The sequence below is a fragment of the Ranitomeya imitator genome, chromosome 9 (genome assembly GCF_032444005.1).
Source record: "Ranitomeya imitator isolate aRanImi1 chromosome 9, aRanImi1.pri, whole genome shotgun sequence".
In the NCBI taxonomy this organism is placed as follows: domain Eukaryota; kingdom Metazoa; phylum Chordata; class Amphibia; order Anura; family Dendrobatidae; genus Ranitomeya; species Ranitomeya imitator.
In genome coordinates, this window is record NC_091290.1 from 38,808,522 (window position 1) to 38,831,714 (window position 23,193).

General features: G+C 50.8%; 1 protein-coding gene across 2 annotated transcripts; it reads right to left on the reverse strand.

Annotated features, from left to right (window-relative positions):
• Positions 1–453: 453 nt before the first annotated feature.
• On the reverse strand, positions 454–20,790 carry LOC138649756 (rab9 effector protein with kelch motifs-like). 2 transcript variants are annotated; one of them, XM_069740418.1, is made up of 11 exons: positions 20,688–20,790; positions 16,785–16,958; positions 13,633–13,723; positions 11,937–12,183; positions 11,600–11,722; positions 6,934–7,121; positions 6,638–6,834; positions 5,208–5,299; positions 2,727–2,781; positions 1,216–1,313; positions 454–862 (listed from the first exon to the last, which is right to left on the reverse strand). In XM_069740418.1, the coding sequence occupies exons 1-11, from the start codon at positions 20,750–20,752 to the stop codon at positions 657–659; spliced, it is 1,536 nt and encodes a 511-aa protein (XP_069596519.1). In that variant the 5' UTR covers positions 20,753–20,790; the 3' UTR covers positions 454–656. The 2 variants fall into 2 exon arrangements, 1 of the variants encoding a protein (XP_069596519.1); XR_011315358.1 differs by having other exon boundaries at positions 727–862; positions 2,731–2,781.
• Positions 20,791–23,193: the final 2,403 nt, after the last annotated feature.

Sequence of the window (23,193 nt, forward strand, 5' to 3'; positions counted from 1 at the left end):
CTGCTTTAACGATTCAGATACTCACTTCAAGAAGGGAGCAGGAGGTGTGTGAAATTATGTTTATCACAAAAATGACCATATATTATACTCTACTTACAGGGACCTGGAGCGTAAAGGTCCTAAAAAGTCCCTTTGGCCTATATGAAAGACCAATACTATTAAAAAGTTGCAATAATTATGGGTCCTGTTGGAGATTTTGCATCGGGGCCCATGAGCTTCAAGTTACTCTGCTGCATCCAGAGAAAACTTAAAAATACTATGAAAAAAGGGAATGTATTTGTACAAAATAACGGTTGAAACCAAAGCTCATTACCTCGGCCAGATAAAATATTCTGATCAATGAAACAAAAGGTTACCAATATGTCATGTCAATGAACAGAAGGCTATGAACTTTCACATTAGGACATTATTTTATAAAGATTTGCATAGAATGAAAGAAGAAAGCCCCAATAATAAGTTTACACAGATTCTATTAGCTTTACTTTATAAAGTAATCTTCATTTACAAATGCTGACAAAAACTTATGCACATCGCAACAAACACAGAAAATCCTTACATTTATTAAAACTATTTACAAAAGGCACCACACATTATATACATACACTTAAAGAAAAAATGTCAAAGATTTGTTATTTTAAAAGCCAATATAAAAGAAGTTAGTAATCAAGGATGTCGGATTTCTGCAGCCTGATAGTATCATTGTAGAAGTGGCCATTATTGTCTCCTCCTCCGAAGATGAGTAGTTCACTAGAAGAACAATCCTCACCGTCACCTTTCACTCCAGGGAGGGACAACATGGAAGAACCAGCACGGGGAGAACTTGGCAGCGAATCATGGACCAATGTAGTCCAAGTCTTTGTCACTGTAACAAGAAAAAGGAATGTTCCCAATTAATATAAGACATATATCAGCTTGCATTAAGGCCTTATTCAAGCATGCTCGTGTGCTAACCGAGGGTCTTCGGAGTGCTCGAATACCATGTTCGAGATCCCATGGCGGCATATCTCACGGCTGTTTGACAGCTACAACACATGCAGGGATTGCCTAAGAAACAGGCAATCCCCACATGTTTAGCGGCTGTCGAACAGACGTAAGACATGCAGGCGAGAGAAGTCGAACATATTATTCGAGCGCCAAAGTCACTAAGTTAGCACCCGAGCATGCCGAGATAACACCTTATCCGAACTTGTTTGCTCATCACTGTTTAAACATTACCTGTGTTGAATATGCAAGTATCGTTAAGAGTCTGATTTCCATCAAAGCCACCATGGATTAGGAAACGGGAACTGGATACACAGGCAGCAGAATGCCAACTAAGAGAAAAAGGTGAATGGAAAAGAGCACTATATTCATGTATACTTCAATTAAAAATATATCAAATATTAAAAAAGAGAAAGAAACATGGCAAAACATTGTTTTGGGGAACAAAAATCGTAAGATTTTAAGGGACAGCAAAGAGACAGCACAGAATGACCATTCGAACAAAGTACATGCACATTTCCATCTACTTCCACTTGAAAATATCTCCACCTGCCCCTCTTCTTTGATTGACAGCTTGTGTATTGAATGATCCAGTAGATGGAGGAGATCGATGGAAAACAAGTAGCTGCGAAGGTGCATGAAACTAATCTGCAAAGCCAAAAGGTGCACCATGTGCCTGTGCTTGGTTTGAACAGTCATTTAGAACTGATAGATTCCGGATAAGTTTAATAAACCATTGCCCAATATATGTCAGCGACTAGCCGTGGGTGTAAGATCATATTGCTCAGAAGTTTCAGTCCAGAGTGGGGCGAGTCAACCGTGTTTAGAGAAGATGAAAAAATGACTTGCTAATTTCATACATACAGATCGTACAGTACACAATAGGTTATTGCTGTGTGCAATGACAAAAAGGGGCAACGTTTCTCCTTGTGGAGACATGCAATGGTCCCAGAAGGTCAACACCCCAAAAAAAGCATCTGAAAATTGAGATTCTGGTTAGGCTTTTATCCTAAGTCATATTGCAAGTCTCGTTGAAAGGGTCAATACCAACTTTTAGGATCGCTGCCTCCAATAGGTGGCTCAAGTTCTCTTCCTCTCTTCAACCGGTCTGGAGCGCTGTTGTAGGCGCGAAACGGCCGTCGTCTTTATTCCCTGCTCACCTCCCCTCAGCTTCTGCTTCCTCGAGCCATGAAGATGTCATTGTTGTAACTGTCTCTAATACAGGACTTGGACCACACAAGATCGGTGAGTGCTGCCGCATTTTTCTATTGGTGTTAATCTCCTTGTATCTGTTTATTTCAGTTGTGGAGTGTCACTACATGCAATAGAGGCTGGATCTGAAGTCTGTGAGTATCTAGGTTACTGCAGTAGCCATCATGTATCGACACAAGTTTATTACTATACAGATTCCTCACCATCTTTTGACCACTCTCCAAGAGACTACAGATACTTTCCCCACCCCTTTCTCCTGCATGTTACGTCTATTGCTAAAAGTGAAAAAAAGGCAGGAAGAAAGCAGAAAGCAGCTAGTAGCAAAGCCCTGACATATTTTTGTCCATTTTGCGCACCAATTACAGTAGCTAGAAGGACGACTATCATACATTTTGCAGTTGTGGAGTGTTTAACAAAAATAATAAAAAAAAAAACCACAATGGTGCAGAGTCATTCATATCCTTTAAGTAACCAGACAGACAATTTGAGCCATGACCCTACAGGGAGGGGTTAGCAATTCCAAATTCACTTACGTACGGGGTGTGGGGGAGTTTCCCTCAACTTCAACTCGAGAAAACTCCATAATTCCTGGTTGTGAAATAGAAGTCAATTACGGCAATGGCAATATTAAAATTTATAAAATTTGCTTTAAATGTTGAGCGAGAGGTGGATGCTGATTTGGTGTCCACTTTAAGGATATAATATCAGTATCGGAGGCAAAGTAGAAGTATTCTTAGCTTATTACTACTTATAGCTTGGTGTCATAGTTTGTCTCTTACTAACTTGTTGAGTATTTTTCACATCCTAAGACAAGAAAGTCATCCATCCTAAAACACGCTGCTTTTGTTGAGCCATTTTAAAAATTATTACTAATTATTATGATCATTATGACTATGGATATGGTTCCATCTTACTATAGTTGTGATTATTTAGGGACCGCAGCTCGGCATTGACCGTCTGGGTACAATTATTCATCCCCTATACATTTCATATTGAAAAACAGTTTTAATACAAAACATTAAAGTTTACATCAGAAAACCAAACCTCTGAACCTCTATATGGTTCGTTATGTACAATTACTGTGGAGTAATCATAGGAGAATCCCAGAACGCACTTTAGTTTAATTTAAGAAAAAAAAAAGCTCCACTGATTAACGGACCACACAGGTCCCGTTTCAGGGATCCCCAATGATCAGCTCTAATATGTAGGGGAATTCCGCAGCAAGTGTTTAGTTTGCACAAAATAAATGCAGTGTTACACAATTTATTTCTTCTGCTTGGACAAAATGTAAACACTGCAGGTGATCAGTAGCTGTCGATTGGCTGCAGCGCTCACACGATGACTCCTCGGACGGGACCAAAACATTTGCCATGGGATATTTTATGGAGCAGACCAAGCTAACAATTGCAGACCTTGGATTACTGTGGTTTTCTTGTTTGATGCACAGTTGTCTACCGCTAATAGCGACAAGCTACGGCGGCTGCTAATCGGCCTGTGAGTCGGTGGTGGAAGGGAGGTGAAGACTGGTCAGATACAGTGGAATATAGTGATGGCACAATGAAACATCAGCTCTGTGTGCGGAGCGTCAGACCACAGGATGCAGAGATCTAATTAGCGAGGGAATGTGGGCTTTGAGTAGTCCTTTTATTTTATCAATGAGTACCTGTATGGGGCTGTCATTCAGTGTGTGGGATATACGGTACTGTGGGGCCATCAAAGTGTGGGCAGCTTTGGGGGGGGGGGGGGGGGGGGGGCATCAACTGAATGCAGTGGAATTGTGGAGGTGAACATACTGTGTTAGGTCATGACACTGTTTGGGGGACACACTAGGGCCATCACACTGTTTGGGGGACACAGTAGGGCCATCACACTGTTTGGGGGACACAGTAGGGCCATCACACTGTTTGGGGGACACAGTAGGGCCATCACACTGTTTGGGGGACACAGTAGGGCCATCACACTGTTTGGGGGACACAGTAGGGCCATCACACTGTTTGGGGGACACAGTAGGGCCATCACACTGTTTGGGGGACACAGTAGGGCCATCACACTGTTTGGGGGACACAGTAGGGCCATCACACTGTTTGGGGGACACAGTAGGGCCATCACACTGTTTGGGGGACACAGTAGGGCCATCACACTGTTTGGGGGACACAGTAGGGCCATCACACTGTGTGGGGGACACAGTAGGGCCATCACACTGTGTGTGGGACACAGTAGGGCCATCACACTGTGTGTGGGGGACACAGTAGGGCCATCACACTGTGTGTGGGGGACACAGTAGGGCCATCACACTGTGTGTGGGGGACACAGTAGGGCCATCACACTGTGTGTGGGGGACAGTAGGGCATTATACTTTATGGGGGTCATGAAAGGGGTATTGTTTTGGGTAAGAACACCAAGGGCCTTTAATAGGGGAAAAATGACTGCATAAGCATAATACTTATGACAGTCAGGTTTTTAAAAGTTGGGTGATATGCCCTTCTATAACAGTGCCTATATGCTGGGACCCTACCTACTTCTGCTAAGGGGCCCCATGATTTCTATACACATACTGGGACAGCCATCCCTATTAGTGATGAGTGAAAGTGCTCCGATAAGGTGTTATCTGAGCATGCCCAGGTGCTAACGAAGAGTCTTCGGAAAGCTTGAAAAATATGTTTGAGTCCCCGCGGCTGCATGTCTCGTGACTGTTAGACAGCCACAATACATGCAGGAGTGGTCTGTTTGTTAGGCAATATCTAACAGCTGAAAGACACACAGCAGCAGGGACTCAATCATATTTTTCAAGCACGTCGAAGACATTCGGTTAGCACCTGAGCATGGGCGGATAACACGCTCGCTCTTCACTAATCCCTACCACTGAATCATCACCTAGAGCCAAGAAAGCCAATCATATTGATTGACAATTAATATATGGGTTGTCCAATAGCGGAGAACACAATTCATGTTTTATCGATTCTAACAGATATTGTACGTTAAAACACAAACATGTCATGGATGCAAACACTCACCAAGATCAAGAACATAGAGATCATTGAAAATCACTGGTGCGTCCCAACCTGCAAAGATATACAGCTCTCTGTCCAGAAGGCAGGCAGAATGCCTAAAACAGAACACAGCACGTCATATGTATCTTGTCAGTTTGGTACAAACTATTTAGGGGATATTCACTCTTTTGCAGTGTGCATGGAGGCCTATAGACATGTTCATTGGGAAAGCTCTCACTGCTCGCTGAACATGCTGCCAAAAGTCTAAAACAACAAAGTTACAAGACCTGCCCCTTAAATCGCCTGCTTTAAACTATCACAATAGGTGTAAGGACAATGAAGTCACCCACGTGCTTTTACATGTAGAGATATCTGACCAATTTCTGCGTGATCAGGCCAAAATTGATTTGTGTAAATTCCCATTTGATCTGATAGAAATTAGTTTCTTGATGGGAACATTGATCAGTGCTTAAAAAAAAATCTGTCTGCCAAACAGGATTGTAGCATGCAGACAGATAAAATAAAAAAACAAAAACAAAGTTAAGACAATTAGAAGGAACAGGAAAGGCGGTGACTTATCTCAAGGACAACAATGCGATAAGCAGTCAAATTGGTCAAGCGCCTTCGACATCTGTTGTTAGGACCACTAGTCAGTTGGCGCCCCCATACACACCAGACGCTTGGCTGAACTCAACGATATTGTCTAATGTGTATGGGTGGCCTTAATTCAGACCAGTCTTATAATCTATAAAGCCCTCAAACACATTAGACTAATGTCACCTAAACCCGCTGATATCGATGGATTTGTCTAACGTGTATGTGGACCCCGGACAATTTATTGTTGGGGCAGATATTGATCTAACATACCCAATTTTGCATGCATGCAACAGCGGTCGGCCACATGACCACTAGTAAGTGATTTGCACACATGTGGTCACATGCGGACTAGACGTACTTAGCCTCTCTAAATTCACTTATATTAAGAGAGGTTGAGCAAGTCTAGTTGGAATGTGGCCAGAAGCATGCAAATTAAATTCCATGCTTGTAGTCACGTTACCTCCCCCTTTCACCAGCAGCACCGGAGAATCCAGACAGCATGCGCACTAAAAGGTGTAAGGATTCAGATATCTGCAGCCACATAGAGTGACTAAAGACTTTTATCAGAAGACCGCTCAACCTCTTAAAGATTGGTCAGAGATCTGTGCATGTAAATACAGATTTGGGTGACCCATTGTTAACTTGGGCTGTAACCAGCAAAATCACAATGTTACTTTGGATCAGCATACATTGCACGTGTAGGAGAGTAGATATTAGGAGCAGGTTTTTGTTCTGTTGATGCTATGACTATGACTGGACACCCGGCATACAATAAATATATACCAGACTAGCAGGCTGCCTAAACAAGTAATGTATTCAGCGCATAAATATTTATTTCTATCGCCTTTCTTTCTTACCCAGAGCGTGCAGCAGGTTTATCCCCCTGAACAATGGGCTTATACCATATCTCATGCTGTGGATCAAAGATGTAGAGAGAATCACTGCAACCGTCTGGTATCGGGTGGGGACGTGGGAAAACTCCGCCGAACACAAATAACTCTCCAAGAAACTGAGAACAGGAGTGATAAGATAGAGGAGGGACTTTGCCTTTAGACTAAGGGAGAAAAAATAAAAAGCAACCAAAGTAGTCATTACAATAAGTAGCAAATACAAAGATAACTGCTAAATGTGGTTAGAAAACGAGCTCACCGACCTCCACACTCCTCCATCTCCATGTCACGGTATCCAAGATATGAACATCGTTAAACCACTTTTTGTTTTTGGAACCTCCAAACACATATATTCTTTGGCTCTCGGGGTCAAACACTGCAGTGTGGCCTGTGCGTGCTTCTGGACTGGAGTGGTCTGCTAATGCTTCCACAGGAGACCAGGTCTTGTCAGCTAAAATCAGCACCATTGTTGAGAAGTCACATAACACATAAAGAGCTTCATCTCATAATTATCCAGTCTTCCAGCGACTGAATACATTCTATGTTTCCTTAAAAGAAGCAATTTCAAGATAAAGAAATACTATGGCACTGAGTCATCAAAGTGTTTATGCCATAATTCTGGCTTACAAAAGGCAGGACCGAGCCTTCGCGGCGGCGGCAGGACCGAGCCTTCGCGGCGGCGGCAGGACCGAGCCTTCGCGGCGGCGGCAGGACCGAGCCTTCGCGGCGGCGGCAGGACCGAGCCTTCGCGGCGGCGGCAGGACCGAGCCTTCGCGGCGGCGGCAGGACCGAGCCTTCGCGGCGGCGGCAGGACCGAGCCTTCGCGGCGGCGGCAGGACCGAGCCTTCGCGGCGGCGGCAGGACCGAGCCTTCGCGGCGGCGGCAGGACCGAGCCTTCGCGGCGGCGGCAGGACCGAGCCTTCGCGGCGGCGGCAGGACCGAGCCTTCGCGGCGGCGGCAGGACCGAGCCTTCGCGGCGGCGGCAGGACCGAGCCTTCGCGGCGGCGGCAGGACCGAGCCTTCGCGGCGGCGGCAGGACCGAGCCTTCGCGGCGGCGGCAGGACCGAGCCTTCGCGGCGGCGGCAGGACCGAGCCTTCGCGGCGGCGGCAGGACCGAGCCTTCGCGGCGGCGGCAGGACCGAGCCTTCGCGGCGGCGGCAGGACCGAGCCTTCGCGGCGGCGGCAGGACCGAGCCTTCGCGGCGGCGGCAGGACCGAGCCTTCGCGGCGGCGGCAGGACCGAGCCTTCGCGGCGGCGGCAGGACCGAGCCTTCGCGGCGGCGGCAGGACCGAGCCTTCGCGGCGGCGGCAGGACCGAGCCTTCGCGGCGGCGGCAGGACCGAGCCTTCGCGGCGGCGGCAGGACCGAGCCTTCGCGGCGGCGGCAGGACCGAGCCTTCGCGGCGGCGGCAGGACCGAGCCTTCGCGGCGGCGGCAGGACCGAGCCTTCGCGGCGGCGGCAGGACCGAGCCTTCGCGGCGGCGGCAGGACCGAGCCTTCGCGGCGGCGGCAGGACCGAGCCTTCGCGGCGGCGGCAGGACCGAGCCTTCGCGGCGGCGGCAGGACCGAGCCTTCGCGGCGGCGGCAGGACCGAGCCTTCGCGGCGGCGGCAGGACCGAGCCTTCGCGGCGGCGGCAGGACCGAGCCTTCGCGGCGGCGGCAGGACCGAGCCTTCGCGGCGGCGGCAGGACCGAGCCTTCGCGGCGGCGGCAGGACCGAGCCTTCGCGGCGGCGGCAGGACCGAGCCTTCGCGGCGGCGGCAGGACCGAGCCTTCGCGGCGGCGGCAGGACCGAGCCTTCGCGGCGGCGGCAGGACCGAGCCTTCGCGGCGGCGGCAGGACCGAGCCTTCGCGGCGGCGGCAGGACCGAGCCTTCGCGGCGGCGGCAGGACCGAGCCTTCGCGGCGGCGGCAGGACCGAGCCTTCGCGGCGGCGGCAGGACCGAGCCTTCGCGGCGGCGGCAGGACCGAGCCTTCGCGGCGGCGGCAGGACCGAGCCTTCGCGGCGGCGGCAGGACCGAGCCTTCGCGGCGGCGGCAGGACCGAGCCTTCGCGGCGGCGGCAGGACCGAGCCTTCGCGGCGGCGGCAGGACCGAGCCTTCGCGGCGGCGGCAGGACCGAGCCTTCGCGGCGGCGGCAGGACCGAGCCTTCGCGGCGGCGGCAGGACCGAGCCTTCGCGGCGGCGGCAGGACCGAGCCTTCGCGGCGGCGGCAGGACCGAGCCTTCGCGGCGGCGGCAGGACCGAGCCTTCGCGGCGGCGGCAGGACCGAGCCTTCGCGGCGGCGGCAGGACCGAGCCTTCGCGGCGGCGGCAGGACCGAGCCTTCGCGGCGGCGGCAGGACCGAGCCTTCGCGGCGGCGGCAGGACCGAGCCTTCGCGGCGGCGGCAGGACCGAGCCTTCGCGGCGGCGGCAGGACCGAGCCTTCGCGGCGGCGGCAGGACCGAGCCTTCGCGGCGGCGGCAGGACCGAGCCTTCGCGGCGGCGGCAGGACCGAGCCTTCGCGGCGGCGGCAGGACCGAGCCTTCGCGGCGGCGGCAGGACCGAGCCTTCGCGGCGGCGGCAGGACCGAGCCTTCGCGGCGGCGGCAGGACCGAGCCTTCGCGGCGGCGGCAGGACCGAGCCTTCGCGGCGGCGGCAGGACCGAGCCTTCGCGGCGGCGGCAGGACCGAGCCTTCGCGGCGGCGGCAGGACCGAGCCTTCGCGGCGGCGGCAGGACCGAGCCTTCGCGGCGGCGGCAGGACCGAGCCTTCGCGGCGGCGGCAGGACCGAGCCTTCGCGGCGGCGGCAGGACCGAGCCTTCGCGGCGGCGGCAGGACCGAGCCTTCGCGGCGGCGGCAGGACCGAGCCTTCGCGGCGGCGGCAGGACCGAGCCTTCGCGGCGGCGGCAGGACCGAGCCTTCGCGGCGGCGGCAGGACCGAGCCTTCGCGGCGGCGGCAGGACCGAGCCTTCGCGGCGGCGGCAGGACCGAGCCTTCGCGGCGGCGGCAGGACCGAGCCTTCGCGGCGGCGGCAGGACCGAGCCTTCGCGGCGGCGGCAGGACCGAGCCTTCGCGGCGGCGGCAGGACCGAGCCTTCGCGGCGGCGGCAGGACCGAGCCTTCGCGGCGGCGGCAGGACCGAGCCTTCGCGGCGGCGGCAGGACCGAGCCTTCGCGGCGGCGGCAGGACCGAGCCTTCGCGGCGGCGGCAGGACCGAGCCTTCGCGGCGGCGGCAGGACCGAGCCTTCGCGGCGGCGGCAGGACCGAGCCTTCGCGGCGGCGGCAGGACCGAGCCTTCGCGGCGGCGGCAGGACCGAGCCTTCGCGGCGGCGGCAGGACCGAGCCTTCGCGGCGGCGGCAGGACCGAGCCTTCGCGGCGGCGGCAGGACCGAGCCTTCGCGGCGGCGGCAGGACCGAGCCTTCGCGGCGGCGGCAGGACCGAGCCTTCGCGGCGGCGGCAGGACCGAGCCTTCGCGGCGGCGGCAGGACCGAGCCTTCGCGGCGGCGGCAGGACCGAGCCTTCGCGGCGGCGGCAGGACCGAGCCTTCGCGGCGGCGGCAGGACCGAGCCTTCGCGGCGGCGGCAGGACCGAGCCTTCGCGGCGGCGGCAGGACCGAGCCTTCGCGGCGGCGGCAGGACCGAGCCTTCGCGGCGGCGGCAGGACCGAGCCTTCGCGGCGGCGGCAGGACCGAGCCTTCGCGGCGGCGGCAGGACCGAGCCTTCGCGGCGGCGGCAGGACCGAGCCTTCGCGGCGGCGGCAGGACCGAGCCTTCGCGGCGGCGGCAGGACCGAGCCTTCGCGGCGGCGGCAGGACCGAGCCTTCGCGGCGGCGGCAGGACCGAGCCTTCGCGGCGGCGGCAGGACCGAGCCTTCGCGGCGGCGGCAGGACCGAGCCTTCGCGGCGGCGGCAGGACCGAGCCTTCGCGGCGGCGGCAGGACCGAGCCTTCGCGGCGGCGGCAGGACCGAGCCTTCGCGGCGGCGGCAGGACCGAGCCTTCGCGGCGGCGGCAGGACCGAGCCTTCGCGGCGGCGGCAGGACCGAGCCTTCGCGGCGGCGGCAGGACCGAGCCTTCGCGGCGGCGGCAGGACCGAGCCTTCGCGGCGGCGGCAGGACCGAGCCTTCGCGGCGGCGGCAGGACCGAGCCTTCGCGGCGGCGGCAGGACCGAGCCTTCGCGGCGGCGGCAGGACCGAGCCTTCGCGGCGGCGGCAGGACCGAGCCTTCGCGGCGGCGGCAGGACCGAGCCTTCGCGGCGGCGGCAGGACCGAGCCTTCGCGGCGGCGGCAGGACCGAGCCTTCGCGGCGGCGGCAGGACCGAGCCTTCGCGGCGGCGGCAGGACCGAGCCTTCGCGGCGGCGGCAGGACCGAGCCTTCGCGGCGGCGGCAGGACCGAGCCTTCGCGGCGGCGGCAGGACCGAGCCTTCGCGGCGGCGGCAGGACCGAGCCTTCGCGGCGGCGGCAGGACCGAGCCTTCGCGGCGGCGGCAGGACCGAGCCTTCGCGGCGGCGGCAGGACCGAGCCTTCGCGGCGGCGGCAGGACCGAGCCTTCGCGGCGGCGGCAGGACCGAGCCTTCGCGGCGGCGGCAGGACCGAGCCTTCGCGGCGGCGGCAGGACCGAGCCTTCGCGGCGGCGGCAGGACCGAGCCTTCGCGGCGGCGGCAGGACCGAGCCTTCGCGGCGGCGGCAGGACCGAGCCTTCGCGGCGGCGGCAGGACCGAGCCTTCGCGGCGGCGGCAGGACCGAGCCTTCGCGGCGGCGGCAGGACCGAGCGGTCGCGGCGGCAGCAGCAGGACCGAACCTGCGTAGCGGCAGCAGCAGGGGTGAGTCCGTATAAGCTGCATGTAGCAGTATTGCATATATGTATGCGCTGCAGAACATGTACATAAGCGTGGTGTAACGGCACAGAGCAGACTACAATGCATTGGCGGGCAGCATTACAATACTTCTCTCTTTACCTGTATTAAGTTTCCACATGGAGTCCTTACAGAACAGCATTCGTGTACCTTGACCACCAATGAGAATCACAGTCTGAGAGTCAGCGGGACATAAAGCATGCCCCCAGCGCTCTGTAGGGCCCCCTAATGAAGAGATAAACAATTGTCACCATGGCTGCATGCTGAATTGGGTTTCTATAGTCTTTGTAGCCGAAAAACGTTCACACATAGAAAATGCACTAAATATTTTCCATTCAGATATGTGAATGGAAATGTTGCAGTGTATTACACTAATGTAATGCATATATAAATCCAATTGGAAGTAAAGTTATCATAGCTGATCAATAACTAAACTCACCTGAAATAGTCCGCTTTCCTTTTCCCGGAGTCACCTTCGTGAGAGCGCCATCTTTACCAGCCTTAGCAAGAACGCCATCTTTACCAGCCTTAGCAAGAGCACCATCTTTACCAGCCTTGGCCTTTTGCTGTATAACTGGTCCTTTCACTGATTCTTTATTAGGACAAATGTTCTCTTCCATGTCTTCTTTCAGCCTTTTCCTCTTCTTGCATTCATGATTTGGGTGACTTTTGGCTTTAACAGATACCTGTAGTGAATAAATAATTATCTGCCTTCTGAAATAACTGATGTTACCTTTTACTTTTTTTATGATTTATTTTGGAAGGCTATAGGTGTTAGAGGAATTGTTGTTCAGTGAGTCGCCCTTTTCAATTACTAACAGCCTCAATGTATGACTGTGCATAGAGAAAAAAAGGCAATTCAGGAAAAAAACAACTCCAGTTTCCTAAACTGTCTTCTATTTCTAAAAAAAAATGTTGTTGGGTTTGTTCGAGTTTAAAAGACATGGTGTGAACACAGTCATAGAGTGACCCTGAATCTGCTCTGACTCCTATACATAGTCTTCTCAGCTCCTTCTGCTATTTTTATACTGCCCGTACAATGTAAAAGGTTAAATTAAATAAACTGAATGCATTCGATAGATAGATAGCTACTTTGAAGAACCTAGAATATAAGACATATTTTCAGTTGTTTCACACTTTTTTTGTTAAGTATATAATTCCACATGTGTTAATTCATAGTTTTGATGCCTTCAGTGTGAATGTACAATTTTCAGTCATGAAAATAAAGAAAAATCTTTAAATGAGAAGGTGTGTCCAAACTTTTGGTCTGTACTGTACACGTTTGTGTATGTACACACACACACACACACACAATATATATAACCCTAGTCCATGCCCTCATCATCTCCCACCTTGACTACTGTAACCTCCTGCTCTGTGGCCTCCCCTCTAACACTCTCGCACCCCACCAATCTATTCTAAACTCTGCTGCCCGACTAATCCACCTGTCCCCCCGCTATTTCCCGGCCTCTCCCCTCTGTCAATCCCTTCACTGGCTCCCCATTACCCAGAGACTCCAGTACAAAACCCTAACCATGACATACAAAGCCATCCACAACCTGTCTCCTCCATACATCTTTGACCTCGTCTCCCGGCACTTTCCTGCACGCACCCTCCGATCCTCACAAGATCTCCTTCTCTTCTCCCCTCTTATCTTCCCTTCCCACAATCGCATACAAGATTTCTCTCACGTATCCCCCCTACTCTGGAACCCTCTACCACAACACATCAGACTCTCGCCTACCATCGAAACCTTCAAAAAGAACCTGAAGACGCACCTCTTCCGACAAGCCTACAACCTGCAGTAACCACCGATCGACCAAACCGCTGCATGACCAGCTCTATCCTCACCTACTGTATCCTCACCCATCCCTTGTCATCAATAACCACACAATTGCAGACCACTAATATTTTAATAGCACAGTTAATTAGATTACAGATCAGCAAGGAGCATTATTAACAGTTTCGCCATGGTTATAATGAAAAATCTGCTTCTACGTAATTTGCTAATGTAACTCACAGGACACATGGGCACAATCAAACAATCAGCTGTATTCAGATACCTTGCTGCTAAAATTATAAAGAAATAAAAAGGGATAAAAATGCATGATAAATAACCGCGGCCGTAGTCTTACCTGTCCGTGTAGAACCATGCTTACAGAAAACTCCCCCTTCCCAGATTTGTTGCCTTTGTAATCCCCAGATGCACAATCCCAGAGGAAACATCTATAAAACCAACATCAAGAGCTAATCACTTTTTACTCGTGGAAGGAGAGAAATAATACTCATACAAAACTCCCTTAGGCTATGTGCATTGTTTTTGCTGAGTTTTATGTTTTTCAGGAGCTGTGAATTCCTGGAGGAAGGATAAGAAATTATTTTCCCGTCCTGCAGCACCGACATACAGATATACCCAAGTTCCCTTACAAAAGTTTTAGGCAGGTGGGCGAAAATTTGCTGGAAAGAATGTTTTAAAAATAGAAGTGTTACTCATTTATTTTTATCAATTAATAAGATACATGATTGTTGTCCTTACCCACCAAACCGATTAAGCACCCTGGTATGTAACATGCTAGATCCTATAGGAAATAAGTGGCAGTGAGGGACTTCTTGCAGCCCCTTATTCCCCTCTAGATATTAAGAACAAATGAACAAGAGCGCCCGTGGACATAGTCAGTGGGGCCAGGAGAGCTAGCCGACAGCCAACCGCTATCCCAAAATACAGGCCCATGCCTAATGCTTTCCTGGCCCTACACTGGTCTGCGTACACCCAGTAATGCTTCTTGGGAGTGCTGCAGTCAATCACTGGCCCCATCAGTGACTTCAGTGGGGTAACAGACTGCAGACATTTTCTTATGCTCTTGAATAGTAGTTGGGTGTAGTACCCCTCAGTGGCCACTACATTATAATGGCGCTGTGCAGTGCAGCTCTGCTCAATGTATTTACATCCAGCTAGCTTACAACAAGCAGATTGGTGAAATGCTGGGCGGCAGAACCCCCAGCAATCTGATGTTTATGACCCATCCAGTTGATAGGTCATCAGTTTCTTGAAACTGAATAACCCCTTTAAGAGGCATCACCACATTATAGCACAAGTTGTCTTTTGAGCCTGCTACAGAATAAGGTTATTAAGCTCTATTATCTAAAGGGTAATAATTCTCCTTGTGGAGAGTGACAATCCAAGCCTGGCATGTCAAGAGTTAGGAGACTTATAAGCCATGCCTGCCCATCTGGGAAATTAAATATGCAAACAGTCTCTTCACAGAGGAAGAGGACTAGAACTCTAGCGCCAACTATTGTAAGTAGCAATCCTAATAATCAATTTTGACCCTTTAACAAGCCTTGCAATATTACTTAGGATAAAAGCCAAACCAAAATCTCAGTTTGCAAACACGGTGTGTTTTGGGGTGTTGCCCCTCATCCGTGCAAAATGCGAGATCTGATTTTGCTAAGTGAGAGGCTCTGGACTCTAAGGCCGGCTTCACACTCAGCGTATGAAAATACGGTCCGTATATTACGGCCGTAATACGCTGAAAAGTCCCGAAAATAGTGGTCCGTAGCTCCTCCGTAGGCAGGGTGTGTCAGCGTTTTTTGCGCATGGCATCCTCCGTATGTAATCCGTATGGCATCCGTACTGCGTGGTTTTCTCGCAGGCTTGCAAAACCAACATACCGCTATAGAAGTGATCCATGTGTCCCAAAAAGAAAAAAAAAAAAAAAAAAAATATATATATATATACACACACACACACTATCTATCTATCTATATCTATAAGCTCCCAGGCTTTCTAGGAAAGTTCCCACGATCTATGAACAGCCAGCAGAGGGCGCCTCACCGCAAATGAAGCTAAATATAGATCATTGATCTATATTTAGCCTCATTCCCCGGGGTTTTGCAGCAAGGAGCAGCCTGCATTAGCGGAACTCCTTGCTGCAAAATGTTTTAACCCCTTCAGAAGGATTTACATCGTTGGACGTTACAGATCTGCGGAGGGTAAGTATATTGTTGGTTTATTATGTATTTTTACTTACAGAACGAGGGTCTTCAGTGACTGGATTGGGCGTAGAATAAAATACTCCAACAACCATTGTTTTTATTTCATTAAAATAATTTTAAATAATGTGTTTGTGTTTTATTTAACCCTTTACTACAATTGGATTAATAATGGATAGGTGTCATAATTGACGCCTCTCCATTATTAATTAGGCTTAATGTCACCTTACAATAGCAAGGTGGCATTAACCCTTCATTACCCCATATCCCACCGCTACACGGGAATGGGAAGAGAGTGGCCAAGTGCCAGAATAGGCGCATCTTCCAGATGTGCCTTTTCTGGGGTGGCTGGGGGCAGATGTTTTTAGCCAGGGGGGGGGGGGGGGCCCAATAACCATGGACCCTCTCCAGGCTATTAATATCTGCCCTCAGTCACTGGCTTTACTACTCTGGCGGAGAAAATTGCGCGGGAGCCCACGCCAATTTTTTCCGCCATTTAACCCTTTATTTTAAGAGCTAGAACGGCCAAATTTTGCAGATACACACTACTGACATTAGTAGTGTGGAATCTGCAAAAAAAAATGGAGAGAAGACATGGTTTACTGTATGTAAACCATGTCTCAAATCATGTCGGGTTTAGGAAGGAGAAAGAAAAAGCCGGTAATTGAATTACCGGCTTTCAAGCTGTATAGCGCTGGAATAAATATTAATATATGTGTCTCACTGATTATATATATATATATATATTCTATGTGTACACATTTATTCTACCTATTGGACTGTAAGCGGTCAGTGTGATTTTACTGTACACCGCACTGAATTGCCGGCTTTTCTCTCTAACACCGCTGCGTATTTCTCGCAAGTCACACTGCTTGTCCGTGTGTAATCCGTATTTTTCACGCTTCCATAGACTTTCATTGGCGTATTTCTTGCGCAGTACGGTGACAAACGCAGCATGCTGCGATTTTGTACGGCCGTAGAAAGCCGTATAATACTGATCAGTAAAATACGGCAGATAGGAGCAGGGGCATAGAGAATAATTGTGCCGTATTTTTTGCGAGTTTTACGGACGTAGTTTCTGCGCTCTTACATCCGTAAAACTCGCAAGTGTGAAGCCGGCCTAAGGGGTAACGTTTCTCCTTGTGGAGAGCGACAAGCCAAGCCTGGCATGTCAGAGTGAGGAGACTTACAAGCCACATGGCTTGCCAGATTTGGCTTGTCCCTCTCCACTAGGAGAAACGTCACCCCTTAGACCCCAGTTATCAATGGTAGTGATTTCACTAGAGGCCCTTACCGGGATTCATGGGTCAGGGTTCCGATTCTCTCCACTTCTTGCCCACTAACTTCCAGTTGAACCTCCACTTTACCATCTCTGGATAATCCTGACCAGTCACCCACGCTGAAAACCAACATCTGGGAAGGAATTGGAAAGGCCAAGGTGGCAGTGAAGTTCGGGCAAGACGACAATCTGAGGAGAGAGAGAAAAAAAAAAAAATCAAATGAGTAACATGGTAGATAGAAACCGCACTTGTGATGTACAGGACACTAAGAGAAATGTATGAGCACATGTTAGCGGGCGCCAAGACTAATGTTCGTTGCTCAGGAGGCGGGGTGCACGCCAGCGTGCTGAAACCTATGCTCGAGTCCCCGCGGCTGCATGTCTCCTAACAGGCAATCCATGCATGTCTTTCGGCTATCGAACAGCCGAGTCAGTTAGCATTCGAGCATGCTCAGATAACACCTTATCCTAGCATGCTTGCACATTACTAAGTAAAAGGGAACCCGTCTTATTGCACGTGCAGTCTGATCTCTGAAGAAGAGAAGCTGAGCAGAATGATATATGGGTTTGTTGTAAAAGATTCAGTATAAGGGCGCAGTCAGACGGCTTCATATATTCCTACACAGCTGTCAGGCTCGGGTCGGGATCAGGGGCGGATTATCAGAGGGTCAATATGGGCGGTAGCCCAGGGCCCAGTGGTCTGGGGGGGCCTTGGGCTGCCGCACAGATTGACCCTCCACTAATCGTCTGTGAATGCCCACCGCCGGGCCGGCATGTATGTGCCCCCGGATCCGGTGGTCAGAGAGAGGGGGCCCGCATTGGGCCCCTTCTCATCTGCTCACCAGGGCCCCTTCCGGCGCTGCGGCGGTTTCCTATTGATGTGCGGGTGCGCGCCCGCACATCAATAGTTAACAACAACAGCCGCCAGCCAATTGGAGGCTGGCAGCTGAAGTCGGCCGCAGCACACACGTCGCCGGTGTCTGACGTCATTGTCAGTCGCCGGCGAGTGTGCGCTGCTGGAAGGAGCTCGCCGCCTGGAGCGCGGACAGGTGAGGAGACTGTTTTTTTTTTGATAAGCTAACGGACACACTTTCTGGGGGCAATATGCTGGACACTTTCTGGGGGCAATATGCTGGACACTTTCTGGGGGCAATATGCTGGACACTTTCTGGGGGCAATATGCTGGACACTTTCTGGGGGCAATATGCTGGACACACTGGGGGCAGATTGCTGGACACACTGGGGCAGATTGCTGGACACACTGTCTGGGGGCAATGCTGGACACACTGGGGGTAATATGCTGGACACACTGGGGGTAATATGCTGGACACACTGGGGGTAATATGCTGGACACACTGGGGGTAATATGCTGGACACACTGGGGGTAATATGCTGGACACACTGGGGGTAATATGCTGGACACACTGGGGGTAATATGCTGGACACACTGGGGGTAATATGCTGGACACACTGGGGGTAATATGCTGGACACACTGGGGGTAATATGCTGGACACACTGGGGGTAATATGCTGGACACACTGGGGGTAATATGCTGGACACACTGGGGGTAATATGCTGGACACACTGGGGGTAATATGCTGGACACACTGGGGGTAATATGCTGGACACACTGGGGGTAATATGCTGGACACACTGGGGGTAATATGCTGGACACACTGGGGGTAATATGCTGGACACACTGGGGGTAATATGCTGGACACACTGGGGGTAATATGCTGGACACACTGGGGGTAATATGCTGGACACACTGGGGGTAATATGCTGGACACACTGGGGGTAATATGCTGGACACACTGGGGGTAATATGCTGGACACACTGGGGCAGATTGCTGAACGCTGTCTGGGGGCAATGCTGGACATACTGTGGCAGATTGCTGGACACACTGGGGGCAATATGCTGGACACACTGGGGCAGATTGCTGGACATACTGGGGCAGATTGCTGGACACTGTCTGGGGGCAATGCTGGACACTGGGGCAGATTGCTGGACATACTGGGACAGATTGCTGGACACACTGTCTGGGGGCAATGCTGGACACACTGGAGCAATATGCTGGACACACTGGAGCAATATGCTGGACACACTGGAGCAGATTGCTGGACACACTGGGGGTAATATGCTGGACACACTGGGGCAGATTGCTGGACACACTGGGGGCAGGACTGGAGGCATGGGCAGAATATAGACACATGGCATGATTGGAGACATGGGGCAGAATGAAAGACATGGGGCAGGATTGGATCATGGGGCAGGATGGATACGATGGAGACAGATGGGGCAGGATGGGGAGATCATATGGAGTAGAATGGATACTCATGAGGGCAGGATGGGAGAACATATGGCTGGAGCCAGGAATGAGACACACGGGACCAGGGTGGGGAATATTATTACCATAGGGGCTAATTAAGGGATATTATTACTGCAGTGATGTATTTATTTTATTTTTTTGAGTATACTGTTTTAAATGGGGGGGGGGGGGGCGGTCCTGTTACTGTGCAGAGTGACACTGTCGCCTTTTTTTCTTCATGTTGTAATGTAGAAGTTGTGAAAAATTAAGTAATGTGTTCTGCAAACGGAGCTGGAGATAACTGTGTTATTTCCTGCAGAAACGAGTCCTGGCTAGAAAAAATGATGGCGGTCTGTGCTGGATGAAAGATGAAGGACTTCACCTAGAGACGTCACTGGTGAGTCAGTGTTACCTATACACTGACACTATACACTGTATACTATATAGAGGTCCTGTGTACAATGTCACCAGTGATCACTGTATTACCTCTATACAGACACTGCATACTAAGGACAGATCTCCTGTGAATACTGGCACTTATAGTGATAGTATTGTGTTTGTTTTTTTTATTACTGATCAGTATTGTGGTATTCAGTCACTATGTGGTGGTAATATGTGGTCTGGTCATGGTGCGGTGGTATTTGTTCCTTGTATGTGATATTATTCGATCACTGTGGTTGTAATTTGTGGTCTGGTCACGGTGCGGTGGTATTTGTTCCTTGTATGTGATATTATTGGTCAAAATATACCTAAATTGTATTGCAGATTTTAACAAATATTTAATAGGTTACAGTAGAGTAGGGCCCGGCCATTTTTCTGGAATAATCTGGCTCGGGTATGTCACATGACCCCCGTCACATGACCCGGGGGGCCCACAGTGTCTGAACAACCCGGGCCCTGGCTACCCTTAATCCACCCCTGGTCGGGATTACCGCCGTCCAGTCCGTGCATTCCGGTCCCTTTTATACAGTCATCTGACTGCGCTTTTACTTGTATTTTATTCAGTGACAGTCCTCTGTATGCATGGGAGTCCAGTGGGCGGTCCTACCAGTGATTGACAGCCCTCTCTACATGTACAGGGAAGACTGTCAGTCACAGATTTCTATCAAGGATTTCAATTAGTAAAATTCTACTTATATTTTTTTTTAGACAAATTGAAAATAATTGCAGAAATAGCCTAAGATTTATTTTTGTAAAACTCCACATCCGGCATCTACTGTATAAATAATACAGTCATTGGCTGCACCCCAGGGGAGCAACTAAAATAATACCATGTATCCTGCAGAAAACAGGCAGATCAGTGCGCTGCAAGGAGGAAATGCAAAAAATAATCATTGACCAATCAAAGGGTTAAAAAGTGATTGGTATTTTTTAGCATTTTTCCCCATTTCGTCTAAAAAAAATAAATAAAAAAAGTTAATGTCATATATAGATACAAAATAAAAAAAAAAAATCAGCCTTGATGATAACTGCAAGGACTCCAGGAATGGGAAATAAGCGCAGACACGTCAATTGCGGCCATCATGGCTCCTGCCCTATGACAACACTTCCTGCTGCAGCGCTGATTATGTGGCGTCTACATGATGGCCGGTAATGAGGTTACGTTACCGCTGCAGTCTGACCGGCGGCTTCTGTGGGTCACACAGCACGTACAGCTCCGGGAGCAGCGCCATCCTCTCCGTCCCCGCCAGCGCCGCCGCCGCCGCCGCCGCCGCCGCCGCCGCCGCCGCCGCCGCCGCCGCCGCCGCCGCCGCCGCCGCCGCCGCCGAGCGCTGCATTTCCCGCCAGATCACACCGCGCCGCGCTCCAAATCACCCGCCACTCCGAGACCACGCCCACCCCGGCACTCTCCACTCAGTCACCGCCCACATATAGTCTATCCCCGCCCATTCTGCGTTACAGTAGTCTGCTAGCCACGCCCCACAATACGCTCCCGCGTTCGGTCACGTGGTGCACACAGTGATCACGCTCTGCGCGAGCTGTCAGTGCGGGAATGATCCGCTGTGGGCAAGATCCCCTGTGCTGAGATCACGTGGTCAGGGAGCCAAAAGCCAACATTTACCTGACAAAATACAATTATTCATATCAGCATTTTAATAATTATGAAATATTTTATTTATATTATTATTATTGTATGTAGTAGTAGTAGTCTAATATTATTGTATTTATTACTAGTAGTATTATTATTGTATTTATTATTATTATTTACAATTATTTGTATTAGTTTCTAATGAGTATATTTATTTTTATTATTATAAAAACTATTAACATCTATTATGTAATTAGTATTCATTGCTTTATTATTGTTAATATTATATTTATCATTGTTAATAATAATAATATTAATGAATTAATAATTGTGTTACAGTTCGGCTACTATCGTGGACACATTAGCAGCATTTACTGTGAACGGTGGAGCTTAACCTGAACCTGTCACCCCCCCTCAGGCGTTAGTAAGTAAAAGAGCCCCCTGGTGCTGCACTAATGCTGCATTCTGACAAGGTGGCTCTGTTAGTTCTTGTTCCTGGCACTGCTGCAATAATCGCTTTTGAAGTTTGTCCCTCATACTGTGAAATCGCCACGGGAGCAGGTCTTTCCCCCTGAATCCAGACGCCTCCCTGTCGTCACTCATGGCCTTTGCGCGCCGGGAGCCGCCTCTTTCTACATTGGCGTTCCCGGCGCCTGCGCTTATTTTCTTCGGGCATGCGCAGTTGCGCTGCCCTTCGAACGTACAGCGCAGGCGCCGGGGACGCTGATGAAGAAAGAGGCGGCGCCCGGCGCGCAAAGGCCATGATTGACAAGGATATAACAGGGCCAGAAAGACCCCCCAGAGTGATTTGTTGCATTCACAGGAGTGGCAATAGCGATGGACCCATTAGGTTCATCTTGACATACAATCACGAGTGGGAACAGATGCGTCACATTCTTAAAAAAAACACTGGGCTATATTGAGGGCCGAGCCCTCCCTGGGTACCGCATTAGGAGACTTCCCCCTAATGACATCGAGGAGGTCCAAGAATTTAAAAGACCTATTGGTTCGGAGCCACTATGTGCCAACTCCGATTAATCCATGTGGGTCCAGAGGCCCCACTCCTAGGTCAATATCATGTGGCCACTGCCTGGCTGCGCCAATGTCCTGCGCTGCTCCATCTTCCGGTCCTCTGATGGTAAGAAAGAAGTAAATATTCGTCAACGGATCTTGTGTGGTGGTACTAATGTGGAATATTATGCCGCTTGTGGATTCAAAAAGTCTACATTGGCCTTACCTCTAGAGAATTGAGACTGGGGAGCATGTGCGGGACATTGGCCCAGACAGGAAGGTGGTCGATCCCTCTGACCTTAAGACTATTCCTCGCCATTTTTACATCATCAAAATGGTGATGCTAGGACTTTTATGGTCAGGGGGATTGATGTTTTACATCTTGGCATCAGGAGGGGCAATAATAACAAGTTCCTGGCCCAAATGCAGACCAAATGGATTGTGACCTTGGACACTATGACCCCTAGGGGTCTTAATGAGACGCTACCATTTTCCCCCTTCTTGTGACGATATGTCTCATATATGTCTCATATTTGTCGTTACTGGTGTACATTTTCTGCTGGACCATCATATTTTGTTGATCAGGTGTTTTTGTTTTTAGCTGTGTTTTTAATTGTCCTTTTTTTGTTATGTCTTTTTTAGCATACGTAATCTTCTGACAACTTGCATTCAATGGGCCCTTATATTGCATTTGAAGTAACGGACCTTTCTTTACATCTAACAGACAACTTACAACCATATTATTTGTTGTTTTCTCTGATTTTTAATGTATCTTTGTATTATATCTGTATGGCTACTATGTGTGTGTACCACTATAATTGGTGATTCGTGGCTGTGCGCATCCGTGGGTGTGGCTCGTGGTGTCCGGTGTACTGCTGGGCGTCCATTTGCCTCCTTCGCTCGCTCGGTGACCCCCTCTTTCCCCGCACGTGCGTAGTGATGCTGGACGCCTTTTTCAGTAATCACCGGGACCTTTCAGGCGCACTGCGCATGCGCCAGTAACGCCATCAGGATTGGCCAATTTTCATATGTGACCGGCCGTCCGGAGCTTAAGAAGGTCCTGTTTACCTCACA

Coding starts and splice junctions, on each gene's coding strand:
- LOC138649756 (XM_069740418.1), bottom strand. CDS start 20,752: ATGGCGCTGCTCCCGGAGCTGTACGTGCTGTGTGACCCACAGAAGCCG. Junction 13,724..16,784: donor ACCCTGACCCATGAATCCCG/GTAAGGGCCTCT, acceptor TTGGTTTTATAG/ATGTTTCCTCTGGGATTGTG. Junction 863..1,215: donor TACTTGCATATTCAACACAG/GTAATGTTTAAA, acceptor TTCTTGTTACAG/TGACAAAGACTTGGACTACA.